This window comes from Ochotona curzoniae, unplaced genomic scaffold, assembly GCF_017591425.1.
Source record: "Ochotona curzoniae isolate NIBS_2020 unplaced genomic scaffold, NIBS_Ocur_1.0 scaffold_2453, whole genome shotgun sequence".
Lineage (NCBI taxonomy): Eukaryota > Metazoa > Chordata > Mammalia > Lagomorpha > Ochotonidae > Ochotona > Ochotona curzoniae.
The window spans coordinates 1711014-1725398 of NW_024467094.1; the positions used below are offsets into that span (position 1 = coordinate 1711014).

At 58.7% G+C, this 14385-nt stretch overlaps 1 protein-coding gene, 1 long non-coding RNA gene and 3 other non-coding genes across 5 annotated transcripts in view; 4 read left to right on the forward strand and 1 right to left on the reverse strand.

Moving 5' to 3' along the window:
* Positions 1 to 779: 779 nt before the first annotated feature.
* On the forward strand, positions 780 to 2725 carry LOC121170195. Its single transcript, XR_005885934.1, has 5 exons — positions 780 to 932; positions 1499 to 1546; positions 2073 to 2130; positions 2283 to 2349; positions 2554 to 2725. It is a non-coding gene; the product is annotated as an uncharacterized LOC121170195 (long non-coding RNA).
* LOC121170568 lies at positions 1335 to 1411 on the forward strand. Its single transcript, XR_005885995.1, has one exon. It is a non-coding gene; the product is annotated as a small nucleolar RNA SNORD49 (small nucleolar RNA).
* On the forward strand, positions 1920 to 1990 carry LOC121170567. Its single transcript, XR_005885994.1, has one exon. It is a non-coding gene; the product is annotated as a small nucleolar RNA SNORD49 (small nucleolar RNA).
* LOC121170577 lies at positions 2412 to 2484 on the forward strand. Its single transcript, XR_005886003.1, has one exon. It is a non-coding gene; the product is annotated as a small nucleolar RNA SNORD65 (small nucleolar RNA).
* A 609-nt stretch (positions 2726 to 3334) lies between the features above and the next one.
* LRRC75A (leucine rich repeat containing 75A) overlaps positions 3335 to 14385 on the reverse strand; it is a 35287-nt gene continuing 24236 nt past the window's right edge. The window contains exons 2-4 of the mRNA XM_041001197.1: positions 9700 to 9828; positions 4845 to 4960; positions 3335 to 4059 (exon numbers count right to left, since the gene is read on the reverse strand). Coding sequence (XP_040857131.1) covers positions 3531 to 4059; positions 4845 to 4960; positions 9700 to 9828 — 774 coding nt within the window. The 3' untranslated portion in view covers positions 3335 to 3530. The remainder of the gene's footprint in view (positions 4060 to 4844; positions 4961 to 9699; positions 9829 to 14385) is intronic.

Genomic DNA, 14385 nt, shown 5'->3' on the forward strand with positions numbered 1-14385 from the left:
CCCATGTTAAAACCACCTGCTGCTTGTCTCAAATCCGGTGTGGGAGGAGGTGCCCACCGGGCTTCCAGGTCACCTTGCCCCCCTCTCCAGACTCCTTGGCACTCTCCCCAAAGAGCAGCCCGAGACCTCTGACCCCTTCACGAACATTCTGCCCTTCGTTCTGGGGCTTGTCCTAACGATGGTTTTTCAGGACTTGCTCACTCCCTTCGGTACCCAACGGAAGCAGGAGAGCATCAGCTAGGGGGGTGGGAGTAGGGACAAGGTCTCGGGGTGCAGCTGAGCTAGGGGCCTGGCTGAGGGAGTCCCCGGGCAGTCAGGGGAGAAAAGGGGCGGAGGCCAGTGGTCAGGTGAAGGCCATCAGATCGCTCGCCAGGCTCGGTTGTCGGGAGAGAGCAGCGGACTGAACACACTGAGGGAAACCATCGCCTCACAGAGGCTGCGAGTCCGGTCCTTTGTTCTAACCGGCCGCAGCTGGAGTGCGGCGGAGGCGGGACCCGAACCCACGGACTAGACTCGCCTCTCCGGTCGGCCCGCTCTGGCCCTTCGCGCGCAAGCGCACTGCAACTCCCCGCTACCCAGAATTCCTCGGGGCGTGGAAGAGACCACAAGCCGAATACCGCGGGGGGAGGAGTCCCTCGGTGACGCCGCGCGGTGAATGGTTACACGGGCCGGGTTCCCGAGAGTCTTTGCGAGTCCTACCCTCCGTTCAGTGACGGATGGGACGTTCCGGTGCCTGAAAGGTGCGCGGCGCGGGCGGGACGGCCTTTGCGGCGTGCGTGCAGGCCGCTGGACACGCGTGGTGAAGCCGGCTCTGCGGGGCGTTAGTGAAGATGCATGCAGGAGGCAGGGCTTGCGGGCGCAGGGCAGCTGCCGGGACGTCCCCGCGTGTCCGTGGGGCCGGCTGAGCCGCGGCCGTGGAGCCTGGAGCCCGGGTAGGTTGGGGACCGACCCCGCGGCCGTGGAGCCTGGAGCCCGGGTGGGTTGGGGACCGACCCCGCGGCCGTGGAGCCTGGAGCCCGGGTGGGCTGGGGGATCGGCCCCGCGGCCGTGGAGCCTGGACCCCGGGTGGGCTGGGGGATCGGGTGGGTTGGGGACCGACCCCGCGGCCGTGGAGCCTGGACCCCGGGTGGGCTGGGGGATCGACCCCGCGGCCGTGGAGCCTGGAGCCCGGGTGGGCTGGGGCCAGCTGAGCCGCGGCCGTGGAGCCTGGAGCCCGGGTGGGCTGGGGGATCGGCCCCGCGGCCGTGGAGCCTGGAGCCCGGGTGGGTTGGGGATCGGCCTCGCGGCTCGGGGTGCCCCGGAGGAGGGAGGCGAGGGACCCGAGCTCGGCCCTTTGCTCTGATGACACAGGGAGCGAATAGGAAGTGCCGTCAGAACGAGAACTGACGAGGCTGGTGACGCGTGTCTGAGCGCGGTGGCCGAAGCCTTGGGCTTCCGCGGACAGACCGAGGGACGCTCAGGGCCGGCCCTCAAGGCGCACCTCTGCCCCGCTTTTCAGGTTTGCGGAGGAGAACTGGAGACGGGTGTAGCAGCCGCCATGAGTGAGGTGAGCCCTCGTGTGGGTGGGTGATGTGTATCACTGAAGTGGAAGCCAGAGAAGAAAAAGGAGGGGCTGGGGGGCTGCTCCCGGGTCTCCCACGTGGGTGCAGGGGCCAAAGCGGAGCTCGAAGGGTGGGCTGCAAGCTTGACCTGCGCAGGGTCCTCCTTAATGTGGAACTTGGGGGACCTGCGCAGGGCCCTTCGTGCTAAAAATCTGCCTGCAGCACCGGCTAGAGCCCAGGCTACTTGGCCTGCCAGCCAGCTTCCTGCCCGTGGCCCAAGTGCAGGGGTCCCCGCACCCGCGTGGGCATGGGATCGGTGTGTGCGTCGCTGGGGGGTGCTCGGCTGGGCTAAGCTTGCGCAAGGATCGGGGCCTGGACTGCCGTGATGAGATCACTCCATAGGAAGTGCCGTCAGAAGCGAGAACTGACGAGAACTGTCCCAGCTGACTGCGGTCGAGGCCTCGGTGGCCCTGGCCAGGAGGTGTGACTGGCCCCTGGCCCGCACCCTCTGATTCATCGGTGTTCACTCAGGTTGCAAGAACCGCGGGCTGCTGATGGCCAGGACCTGCAGCAGTGGTGACCTCCGGAGGTGAGTGGTCACAAAGGTTTGGAATGCCCACCGGCTTCTCTGCTGTCAGCCTCCCGCCTTAAGTGCTCTGAGCGGGCACTGTGCTGGGGCAGCGTGGACAGGTGGCTCTGTTTTGCGTTGGTTGTCCTTGACACGGATCTCTTGCGTTCTAGGTGTTGGTCCTTCCAGGCCCTGAGTCCTGGAGTCCTCCCGGAGTGTGGAGCTGTGACTGCTCACAAGGTCAGTGTGGACCGTGCCCCTGGTGGTAGAGGGAGGCACTGGTGGTTCAGACCAAGGATATCCCATGATGAAATCGCCAAAAATAGCTGGAATTACCGGCAGATTGTATGGTGGTGAGCCTATGGTTTTCTGAAGGTATCGGTCAGGCTCTGAGAGACTGCTGCTGGCGGCAGGAGGTGAGATTGAAATGCAGCTTCTTTGCAGGATGTGCCAAGGACGAGAGATGCCGAAGACCTGGCGATTTGGGCACGCGGCACTGGAGCCTGTTCAGCCACTGGTGTGCCAGCCAGCAGGTGTACCTGACCCCTTTAAGGCACCTTCATAAACTCCCCAACTGGAGTGTTCCCTGTACCTTTTAATAAATGCACTCTCATCAGTTGGCTGTGGTTATATTTTTTTTCCTGAAAATGTTTTGTACAGTTCATTACTATTAACTAGTACCATAATAAAGGGTGGTCTTTGGTGTCAGTTCTTAAAAATGTGTATTTGAAGGAAAAAACATCTGATTACTGCTATCAGGTGGTAACAGTCCAGTTAGCATGTAAACTTGTGGTCAGTCCAAGCTGTTCTCCTCCTCTTATTGGAGGGCAAAATTGCCAAGGCATTTAAGGCTGCTACGCCCTGTCCCGTCCTGGACTGCTGCTACATCAGGTGGTGGTTACTGTGCTCCTCCCACTCCTTCCTGCAGTGCGAGAGCCACCTGTGGCTGGTGTGGGTTTGAGCTGCACCTAAACACCAGCCTGGGCTCTGGTCCTGGGTGTCAGTGCCTGCCTGGGCAAGGACTCTCAGGGAATCCCGGGAGAAAGGGCTGAGGCCTGAGGACCTACTATGTGTCCTGGGGCTTGTCTATGCCATGTGTTTCCAAGGTGCCTTACTGCACTAGGACTGGCCATGGGAGGTGTGGTGAAGGGCTGTGTGCAGGCTCTTCCTAGAAACCGAGGGCTCCCAGTTGGCATCTGGCCACCCTTTGCTGCCCAAGGGCTTGCAGAGTCTGGGTGTGGTGTGGGAGTGGGGCAGAGGCTGGGCCAAAGGGCTTCTGGAACCTTCTGGGCATGATACCCTAAGAAGCCGCAAGGCAGAGCCAAGGTTGCCCATCACGACTTTCCCTGGCCCAGATGCTACAGGCTGCCTTTCCTGGCCCCGGCCCCCACAGGGACTGTGGCACGACCCCCTGTGCAGGCTCATGTCTGAGCCACGTCCTCACCGCCCTCTTTGGCTGGGGTCGCAGGCTCCCCTCCGGGATCTTCCTGGCCCACTGCCTCCTCCCGGACCTCCTCCCCAGCACCTGGGCCCTCACCCAGTTCCAGGATGGTGGGCAGGTGGCCCTGCTTAGGGGAGCGCTTGCGGAGGCTGAGCAGGAAGGGCTGGGGCAGGGAGAAGATGTCCACGTTGTTGCCCAGGTCAATCCACGTGACGCTGGGGAACTTGCTGGGGTCCTTGAGGGCGTCGGTGAGGTCCCGCAGCAGGGCCCGGGTGAGCCGGTTGCCGTTGAGCGCCAGCGTGGTGAGGCGGGGCAGGGTGCTGAGTGCAGGCAGCAGCTGCAGGACCATGTCGTCCGTGAGGCCGGTGAAGCCCAGCTCCACGCTGTCCACCTGCTCCCCGCAGCGCTGCAGGTAGCTGGTCACCCGCTCCAGGTCACGGGGGCTCAGTGGGATGCCCGACAGGTCCACTGTGCTGTCTGTGGGGCTCCCGGCCAGGACGGCTTTGAGGCTAAGAGGGGGTTGGAGGGGAAGAGAACAAGAAGCTGCAGGGAGTGGAGGTAGACTCGTCCTCTCCCCAAGTTCACACCTTGACCTGAGGGATCATTTCTGTAAAAACCTACAGATGGAATTCTGAAACACAGGGGTGGGATATATAGGGTCAAAGCCAGCAGCCAGAAGCTGCTTCTGCGTCTCCCATGTGGGTACAGGGGTCCAAGGACTTGAGCCATCCTCTGTCGCTTTCCCAGGCCATAAGCAGGGAGCTGGATCGAAACTGGAGCAGCTGGGACTTGAACCTGGGCCCCTGTGGGTTTGCCAGTGCCACACTCCTTGGTATTTGGTCAGCTATTTCCTTGGGCTGAGTTGCTTTGTTGAGCTTTTGAGCTGAACTGTCCTTCCCTACCTCCTTCAAGGAATCTCCGAGTCCCTCTCCAAGCCCAAATTTCCCAGCAACTGGACGCTCGGGCGGGAGGGGAGCGGAGGGCTGCCTCCTGGAAGCCGAGTGTGGGTCTCACCCTTGATGCCACCCCAGCACCTGCGGGGGGCTACTCTCTCTGGCTCGGGGCTTGAGCCCAGGCTGCACAGCGCTGGAAACGCAGCAGCGGACATCCGTTCAACAGAAGTGCTGGCGGCCACTGCCAAGGTCGTTCACGACAGCAAGCTGGTTCACAAGCTGACGTGGCCTTCAGGGGAGCCCCCCAACCCCCCGGCTGGGTGACCTTGGCCTGCCGCCGGTGGCTGACGGGCATTGCTCCCCTCTCCTCCTCCCCCTCCCGCAGTCCAGCCCCCACTCACCAGGCTTGTGGTTTCCTCTTCAGCCCCCGGTGGTGCCGCCTCCACTGGGAGTGTGGGCTGAGGTGGTAGGTCAGCTGCCGGCACAGCTTCTCCATGGCGCCCAGGGCATCGCCTTCCTGCAAGCACAGTCGCAGGCACGGATCCTTGAGTGGCACAGCCCCCCCCCCCCACCCCATCTCTGGGCTTCCTGTGTTCCCGGGAGGAGCACAGCGTCCCAAGGCTGAGCCTGGGGTGTGGTGGGGTTGGGAGAGGCGGCCTGCTCCCCTGGGCTGGGGTGAGCATGGTAGCGGGGGAGGCAGCAGTGGCTGCTGACTTGACCTGAACCCTGGGATTCATTTTTGTGGATTGGTTATCTCACTGAGAACTTGAGATATATATAAAAGTTCAGCTCCCAGGCAATCGGATGCAATGACTGGCTGCAGATGAGCCCAGCTGCCTCTGTCACCAGCATTTTTTATTTTTTTTTTTTTAGATTTATTTTTTTTTATTATTTTTTCATTGGAAAGGCAGATATACAGAGAGGAGAGACAGAGAGGAAGATCTTCCATCCGATGATTCACTCCCCAAGTGAGCGCAACGGGCCGATACTATGCCGATCCGAAGCCAGGAGCCTCTTCCGGGTCTCCCACGCGGGTGCAGGTTCCCAAAGCTTTTTGGGCCGTCCTCGACTGCTTTCCCAGGCCACAAGCAGGGAGCTGGAAGGGAAGCGGGGCTGCCGGGATTAGAACCGGCGCCCATATGGGATCCCGGGCGTGCTAGGCGAGGACTTAACCACTTGCGCCACCGCGCCGGGCCCACCAGCATTTTTTATAAAGACTTATCTGAAAGGCAAGAGTTACAGAGAGAGCGAGAGAGAGAGAGAGAGTGAGCGAGAGCTTCCATCTGCTGCTTCACTCCCCAAATGGCTGCAGTGGTCAGGGCTATGCCAGGACAAGGCCAGGAGCTCCATTGGGCCTGCCACGTGGACTTCAGAGGCCTAAGCACTTGTGCCACCCTCCACTGCTTTGCCAGGCACATGAGCAGGGAGCTGCCTTGGAAGTGGAGCGCAGCCAAGACTGGAACTGGTGCCCATATGGGATGCCAACACGGCAGGCGGCACCTTAGCATGCTGCACCACAGTGCCAGCCCCCGGTTCTGTTGTTTCAGCAACTACTCTGCAGAATTTTAGTGAGCATCCAGGCTGACTATTAAACCGGTGAAAGGAGAGACTCTGCTCCATCCCAAGACAGGTCAGCACACAGCTTCCTGCATGACACCTTGGCTGGGTGCAGGGGGCGTGAGTGGCTGGGCATGCGCTCTTGCCCAGTTGGGCCAGGGCCAGGACCAGCCACGAGCTGGCAAGCACTGGGGCATCACTGTGGGTGTGGTGAATTTCAGCTCCTCCTCCCCCCGCCCAGAGTGAGCAGGTGCTTAGGTCGGCTTTAACGTGGTGCCCACCGCCACTGTATTCATGCGCAGGCAGCAGACAGAGCAGCAGGTCAAAGCATGGACTTGGGTTCTCCTGTGCGGCCCTGGGTAAGTCGTGGACCTTTCTGGTCCCTGTCTGTGACAGGACAGTGGTATCACCAGTAATGGGGAAGATTAAATGAGTATGTGGTGACAGGTGTGTGACGGACACAGGGACAGGGTTGGAGCCCGCTCGGTCCGAACCACCAGATTACAGTCCACTGTACTGCGTGCTGGAAATGTGTGTCATTGTTGCACAGCAAGTTAAGCTGCCACCTGCCACCAGCATCCCATATCGGTGCCGGTTTGAGTTCCGGCTCAAGTTCTGGCTCCCGGCTTTGGGCTGACTCAGCTCTGGCTGTTGCAGTCACTTGGGGACTGAACCAACAGATGGAAGATCTCTTTAATTCTGCCTTTCAAACAAATAGAACTCTTTTTTTTTTCCTCATTAAAAAAAAACACTCAAAAAATACACGTGGTCCCCCACTCTTGTCATCCGCACATTAAGAGGACACGGAGGCCCAGCAGGCCAGGGTCTCAAGGAAAAACAGGAGGAAGAGCAGGTGGCCCTGAGGAAGCGGGCAAGGAGAGGAGGTGGGAGGATGGAGGTTGGCGTCTGAGGGTGTGACACAGAGCACGTGGGTAGGGACCCAGGGTCTGGAGGAGGGCCCGAGGTTGGCGGGTGGAACTTGCTGACATGACACGCGTGTGGTCGCCAGTTCTCCGCGAGCCTCACCCCTTCCTGTTGCCTCTCTGGTCCGATCAACAAGCTCTCACCTGTCATGCCAGGCAGCTGCGTTGGCAGCCCCTGAGGCTGAGAGCTGCTTCTGACTGTAGTTCCTGCTTAGTCCAGTCTCACCGTGGGGGAGGAGGCTGGTGACACAGGTGGGGGCCACACTGAGGGGGCTTGGCTCGAGGCGAGACCGGCACGACCAACTTGGCACTCCAAGCCTCTGACCAGAAGATGGGGGGGGGGGGTGGATGCAGGGGAGGCTGAGATGGCGGCTCAGGGTTAGATGCTGAAGATGACAGAGACCTATCCCAGGGAGAGGCTGGGCACATGCTGTGGGGCCAGGGAACATCGAGGGTCCGGTCTTTGGGCCTGGGGGAAGGGGCTTGATGGGGCCAGCAGAAGCAGGTGCAAGACAGGGTGGGCTTATGTGGAGTCACGTTGGGTCTGAAGGGGCCCATGGGACGTCAGGCTTGAGTGTGGCTGCATTGATGAGGCTGGGGCTGGATGCATTTCTTAGCATCTAAAACCCCAGATCAGGGATGACTAGGGAGAATGGGTGGGAGGGGGCACAGGAAGAGGAAGTAAGAACAAGTAGGGTCAGCTGCATGTGCTCAGAGTCCACTGGGCAGTAGCAGGGAGGCCTGGGCCAGCCCAGGGTTGGGGGAGAGGTGGGAGACTGTTGGCACAGACATAAAAAAAGAAAAAGTATCCATTTGGGGCGGGTGCTGTGGCTTAGTAGGTTAAGCTTCCGTACCTGCAGTGCTGGCATCCCATAAGGGCGTCAGTTCAAGTCCTGGCTGTTCCACTTCTGATTCAGCTCTCTGTTTATGGCATGAGAAGGCAACGGAGCATGCGCCAAAGCCTTGGGGCCCTGCCTTCGTACGGGGAGACCAGAAGAAGTCCCTGGCTCGCAGCCGTGGACCGGCCCAGCTTCAGCTGTTGTGGCCATTTGGGGAGTGACCCAGTGGCTGGAAGATTGCTTGGTCTCCTCTCTCTGTAACTCTACCTTTCAACTAATAAAACAATCACTTTACAAAGCAGCCATTTGATTTCTTTGAAAGACCTAGAGCTGTAGACAGAGGGAGAGACAGGAGACAGACACAGCTGGGGCTGGGCCAAGATGAGGCCAGGTGCTGGCAACTCAGCCTGGTCTCCCACATGGCAGGCAGGGACCCACGCTTGAGCCAGCACCTGCTGCCTCCCAGAGTCTGCATTAATAGGAAGCTGGGATGCAGAGTGGAACGGGAGTTTAACCCAGGCTGGGATGGGGGTGGAGGGCAGTAGTGGCAAAGTGTGCGAGCAGGGGTTCTGGCTGGCAGCACTCGGAGAGCAAGTGTGGCTAGGGTCCCACCACTTCCCTGGGGTTTCTAAAATCTTGGTGCCAAGGCCTCTTTCCTCCACTCTCTCCAAGTCCGAGTCTGAAAGCAAGAAAAAAACCCAAGCGGGAACAAGGAGGGGCGCAAAGCACCGCCACGGCCACTAGGTGGCAGAAGCGCGCAGGGCGAGGCAGTGACCCAGCCTTTCCCACAGCGTGAGGAACCAGGCTCGCCCGTGATGGTGTGAAAAGCTAAGCCGATTCCGGTGCAAAAAATTGTTTGAAATCCATGCTGACAAGGGATTGACAAAACAAAACAACAACAACAAAAAAAAACCAAACCAAACCAAACAAAAAAAAAACAAACAAAAAACAACCACTTGCATGTTAGGAAAAAGTTTAAAATTTCAACTTTTTTTTGCATCCCTTCAGGAACTCTCACATGGCTGGCACTTAAGTCACCTTCTACTGCCTTCCCAGGTGCGTTAGCAGGGAGCTGGGTTGGAAGCAGAGCCTCGGGATTTAACGCCATTCCCCTGTCTTTTAGAGATGTATTTATTCATTTTGAAAGAATCATAGAGAGAGTAGGAGAAACAGCGAGAGAGAGAGAGAGAGATCTTCCATCTGCTGCTTCACTCCCCAAGTGGTCGCCAAAGCCTGGGCTAGACCAGAATGAACAGGGAGCTTCTTCCGGGTCTCCTGCGTGGCTGGCATGGGTCCAGGCACTTGGGCCACGTCCTGTTGCTTGCCCAAGCACACCAGCGAGGAGGAGCCGGATGGGAAGTGGAGTAGCCGACACTCTGCGGGTACCCAGACGGGATGCCGGCATCGTAGGCAGCGGAATTAGCAACTTGCAACGACAGAACGCTGGCCCTTCTGCCTGCCTTTCACTCTGCCTTTCAAATAAATACAGAAATCTTACGAACACAGTCTTGTACCAAGACTTGGTGGGCAAGCTGAGGGCTGGACTTGAACTGTCCTCCATCCCTGGCTCCGTGGCCCACATCCTGGCTGCCTCTCTCGACATATATTTGTGTGTGTGTGTGTGTGTGCGTGGTGCACAACCTGTACAACTGTACATACTGGTCCCATATTATGGGAGAGCCTCTGGTGCCTGGGGATTCTTTTTTCCAGGGCAGCTGAACACAGGGATGAAGTATCAATTTCTGACTATTTGTTGGCAATGGATTCACTGCGTGGGGCCACTGATGTCACCTGCGTGGCAGGTGCCACTAAGAGGGCACCTCAGCCCGACCCCTCTTGGCGCTTCAAGAAGTCAGCGGAAGACAGAGGGATCCCGTCCTACTAGGACCCCCTGGGAAGTGCTCACTCCACACCCCCCGGGGACCCTGCCCGCCTACCGGCTTGGGGCAGTGGATGTATCGGGCCAGGCTGATGACGAGGTCATGCGTGATGGGGTCCACCAGGTTCCGGAAGCTGGCATAGCGATATAACACATCGTCCAGGGAGGTTGACTCCATGCCCAGGTCCTGCAGGAGTAGAAAAGATATCAAGAGGTCAGGGGGGGACAGGGCTGGGGGCACACCCCGTGGCCCTCCTGGCTCAGCCCCTCCAGGCCTGCGCCCAGGCTGCCGGCTGCTCTCTCCTGCGCCCAGGAGGCCTGCGGGCTGTGCAGCCCCTGCTTTGTGGCCCTCCCGAGACGGCCCTGAGCTTGGCCACTAGGGACTTGGTAAACCCGAGGGTGGTGAGCTCTGGCTGGCAGCGGCTTACTGGCCCCCTGGGGGCGGAGCCTATAGCCGTACTGCCCCGTCTTGCGCCAGGCTCACCTGTCTGTGTCTGCTTCCTGTCCCTGGGTTCATCTCGCAGCTTCCTCTGCAAATGATGTCACCTCCTGACCGCCTTGACTTTGACTCGGCGGGGGTGGGGGGTTGTAGGAGAAGCTGTCAGGCAGCCCCACCCGCCCCAGCAAGGGTCTGAAGGGGTCCTCTGAATGGGAGGTGGGCAGGGTGGAGGCAGAGGAGGCTTGAGGACCAGGGGACAGGGAGTGGCGTTCAGGTCATGTCCGCCACCTGCAGTGGCGGCAGGAAGCTAGCTGCCTGTGACCTCCATGGAGGCAGTCACCGAGGATCTGCCACCCACCACCCACCCTTCTGCACCACTGGGCGTAAACACACATGGGTTTTCCTGCTTGCCTAAGGTTCCATTTCTGCAGGCTCCTGTGTCCCTTCAACATGCTTTTCTTTTTGCTTTAAGACATTTGTTCCCAGGACTGGATTCTGGTTTTTTTTTCTCTTTTTTTAAAAAATGATTTTTGTTGGAACATTAGATATACAGAGAAGAGAGACAGGGAGGAAGATCTTCCATCGGATGATTTACTCCACAAGTGGCCACAACAGCCAGAGCTGCACCAATCCGAAGCCAGGATCCCAGTGCCTCTTCTGGGTCTCCCACGCGGGTGCAGGGTCCCAAGGCTTCGGGCTGTCCTCCACTGCTTTCCCAGACCACAAGCAGGGGGCTGGATGGGAAGTGCAGCTGCCGGGATTAGAACCGGCGCCCATATGGGATCCTGGCGCGTGCAAGGTGAGGATTTTAGCCACTAGGCTGTCACTCCGGCCTTTTTTTTTAAATGATTCACTAGAGAGCTGGAATTACAAATAGAACAAGAGAGAGATTTTCCATCTACTTGTTCACTTCCCAGACGGCTGCAAGAGCTGAGACCGGGCCAGCCCGAAGCCAAGCGCCTCCTCTGCTGTCTCCCAAACACTTGGGTCCTCCTCTGATGCATCAGCAGCAGGGAGCCGGATCAGAAGTGAGCAGTGGGACTTGAACAGGCACTCAGGTATGGGCTGCCAACACTGCAGGCAGCAGCACAGCTCACTGAGCCACAACCCTGGAAACGGTACAGGATGCGTCTGCAGGCTTGCGTACTGCGTATCCTGGGGGTCTCAGCCAGGAGCCATGTCACTTCTTTTTCTCTACAAGGAAACAGCCCCACCTAGAGGCCTCTGCTGAGACCCCTATCGGCTAGCCAGGACCACCGAGGGCTTGACCAAGAATAGTGACCAAGTGCTCCGGGCTGTAGGAGATGTGCCACTCACGCACAGCAGCAGGGACGAGGTCAGCTGCCCAATTCCCAACCATGGCCAAGCTGGGATATGCCAGCAGCCGGGCTCCTGGGGGCTGGGACCGGAGGAGCTGCATGCTTAGTGGACAGAGAAGGGTGATTTGTCAACCCTGGGGTTTGGAACACTTTCTCACGGCTATATGTGCAAAGGTGTGGGGGTGTTCCCCCAGCCGGGCCCTCCTCCCCCAACCCCAAGTTCTGCTGTCTAGAGGGATGGGGAGTGGTTTCTGCCCCATCCAAGGCCCCAGTGGCTGATGGCCTGCTTGCTTGCTTTCTCTTTTTTAAGATTTATTTTCTATTGGAAAGTCGAATTCACAGAAAGAAGGAGACGCAGAAAGATCTTCCATCTGCTGGTCACTCCCCAGTGGCCGGAGCTGAGCTGATCCAAAGCCGGGAGCCAGGAGTCTCCTCCGGGTCTCCCATGCAGGTGCAGGGTCCCGAGGCTTTGGGCCGTCCTCTGCTGGTTTCCCAGGCCACAGGCAGGGAGCTGGATGGGAAGTGGAGCAGCCAGGATATGAACTGGCACCCATATGGGATCCCAGCCCGTGCAACGTGAGGACTTTAGCCACTAGGCTGCCACATTGGGTCCTTCCTTTTCTTTTTTTAGATTTTAAAATTTATTTTTATTGGAAAGGCAGATATACAGAAAGGAGAGACAGAGAGGAAGATCTTCCATCTGCTGATTCACTCCCCAAATGGCCACAACAGCTAGAGCTAAGCTGATCTGAAGCCAGGAGCCAGGAGCTTCTTCTGGGTCTCCCATGTGGGTGCAGGGTCCCAAGGCTCTGGGCCGTCCTCCACTGCTTTCCCAGGCCACAGGCAGGGAGCTGGATGGGAAGCGGAGCTGATGGGACACAAACTGGTGCCCATATGGGATACTGGCAAGTGCAAGGCGAGGCCTTTAGCTTCAAGGCTACTGCGCCAGGCCCAGATGGAAGATCTTTCTCTGTTGCCTCTCCTCTCTCCTTTTCCAATAAAATAAATAAATCTTAAAAAAAAAAAGAAAAAGAAAAAAACACAGGAGCCAGGCAAGATGGTATATGGGCCTGGGTGGCCACGTGGGCCCAATCTGTTACCAGTAATGAGTGGGTGGGGGACAGTGCAGCTGGGAACTGGAGCAGGAAGGCAGCAGGGGGAAGGGCTTGTGTTCTGGTGTCAGGGGCCCATCCCACCTGCTCGGGGCCCATCCCGCCTGCCCGGGGCCCATCCCACCTGCCAGTTGGTTCCTCTTCCTAGAGCGGGGAGGGGACGGGGAGGAGGGCAGAAGAGGGCAGGCACCCAGTGCTTATTTTTCTTTGGCTGCCAGTCATGCAAAGCGGGCTGGTCCACTGTGGGTGTCGCCTGTCACATGGCCTCTATCTGCTGCTTCAGCCCTGTGACCGCCCCTCCACACAGTCCTTGGTTTCTTCTAATGACCATTCCTATTCCCCTGTCCCTGGCTGACCCCCACCCCACCGCACTACGGGAGACACAAATCTGCTTCCTGGGCTCGGTGTATTCATCTGTGCAATGGGCACAAGCGCCACGCGTGTTACTGCATTGTGTACCAGGATCTTGTGGGAAGGGCAAGGAGGAGGCCAGGGAGCTGGCACTGTAGTCGAGAGAGAGAGAGAGGGAGAGAGAGAGAGAAAGGCCAGACAGAGATGCTAATGGTTGCTGGGCCCTGTTCTTGCTTCTAAAGACACAGATGTAGCTGTACTGCCAAAGAAAAAGTTTGGGAACTCTGGACCAGGTGGCTGTTAGAATATTTATGTTCCTAGCAGCCAGCCCCCACCTCAGATACCTAGGCCAGTTAAGGTTGTCCCACCCTGGAAGGACCAAGAAAAACCCCAACGGCTGACCCAGGAGGATGGGGCAGGCCTGAAAAAAATGCCAGGGTGGCCCAGCGTTTAAAACTGAGATGTGAAGTCTTCCATCAGGGTACCTGGGGGAGTCGCTCAAGTGCTTGGGTCCTTGCCATCCACGTGCCCAGCTAAGGAACGAACCAGCAGGTGGGAGCGGTTTCCCTGAGTCCACCTGCCCTCCCTGTCACCCTGGGCTGACTGGTCCCAGCAGCTGTCCGGAACAGGGAGGGTCTCCTGGGCAGGCGGGCTCTGAGTCACAGCCAACGCCCTCCCTGTCAATTCCAGCTTCCGGAACTCCTGTCAGGGAGGGAAGCAGCAGAGAGAGACGCTGCCCATTTGATTGCTCTGTGTATTGATTCCGAACCCCACCTGCTGCAGTTTGTTTGGGGTGAGGGTGCCACCACCCATGGCACGGGCTCCCCTCTCTGTGGTCCGCACCTACACTGCCCGCTGCGGGCCTCTCTCTCTGCCCCTCTTTCTGCCGCGGCCGGCCACCTGCTGTATGCATGCATGGGAAGTGCAAGCATCAGATCCAGCCGCAGCGCAGCGTGAAGCTGGGGTGGCCGGGAGACACCGCGAGGCAGGGTTCCACGGTCCTCAGGGTGGGACTGCACGGGACCCCCCCAGTGGGAACCGCGTGTGGGGACAGTCACTCATCAGCAAGTCTGGGAGCTGACTCATCAGCAGGCGCTCCTAAGTCACGGCTCAGTGTGTGGACAGCCTGGTCCCCACGTCAAGGGGGTCGAGGGTCTCTCAGAATCCACAGGAAGAGAGGGAGGGTGGGCCCCGAGGCAGGGGTCCTGGGTTACAGAAATCATGAATGTCTCTTTCCCAGTCTGTGGGAAGCTGGGTATTCCTTAAATCACGGGGCAAGAGCCCCCACCCTGCATGCAGAGCAGCAGGTGCAATGACCCCGCCTCCCCACAGCCAGCATTTGAGACAGCGTCACACAGGGTGGCTTGAGCCCAACTATTTGAGTCATGACTTGCTCATCAGCAGGAAGCTAAGGACAGGAATTAGATGCAGGGAGGTACCCCGCTGTGCGACAGAGGAACCTTAACCACTGGGCTAAATGGCTGCTTCTAACTAAATCTTAAAAAATCTGTTTTAGAGCAGGT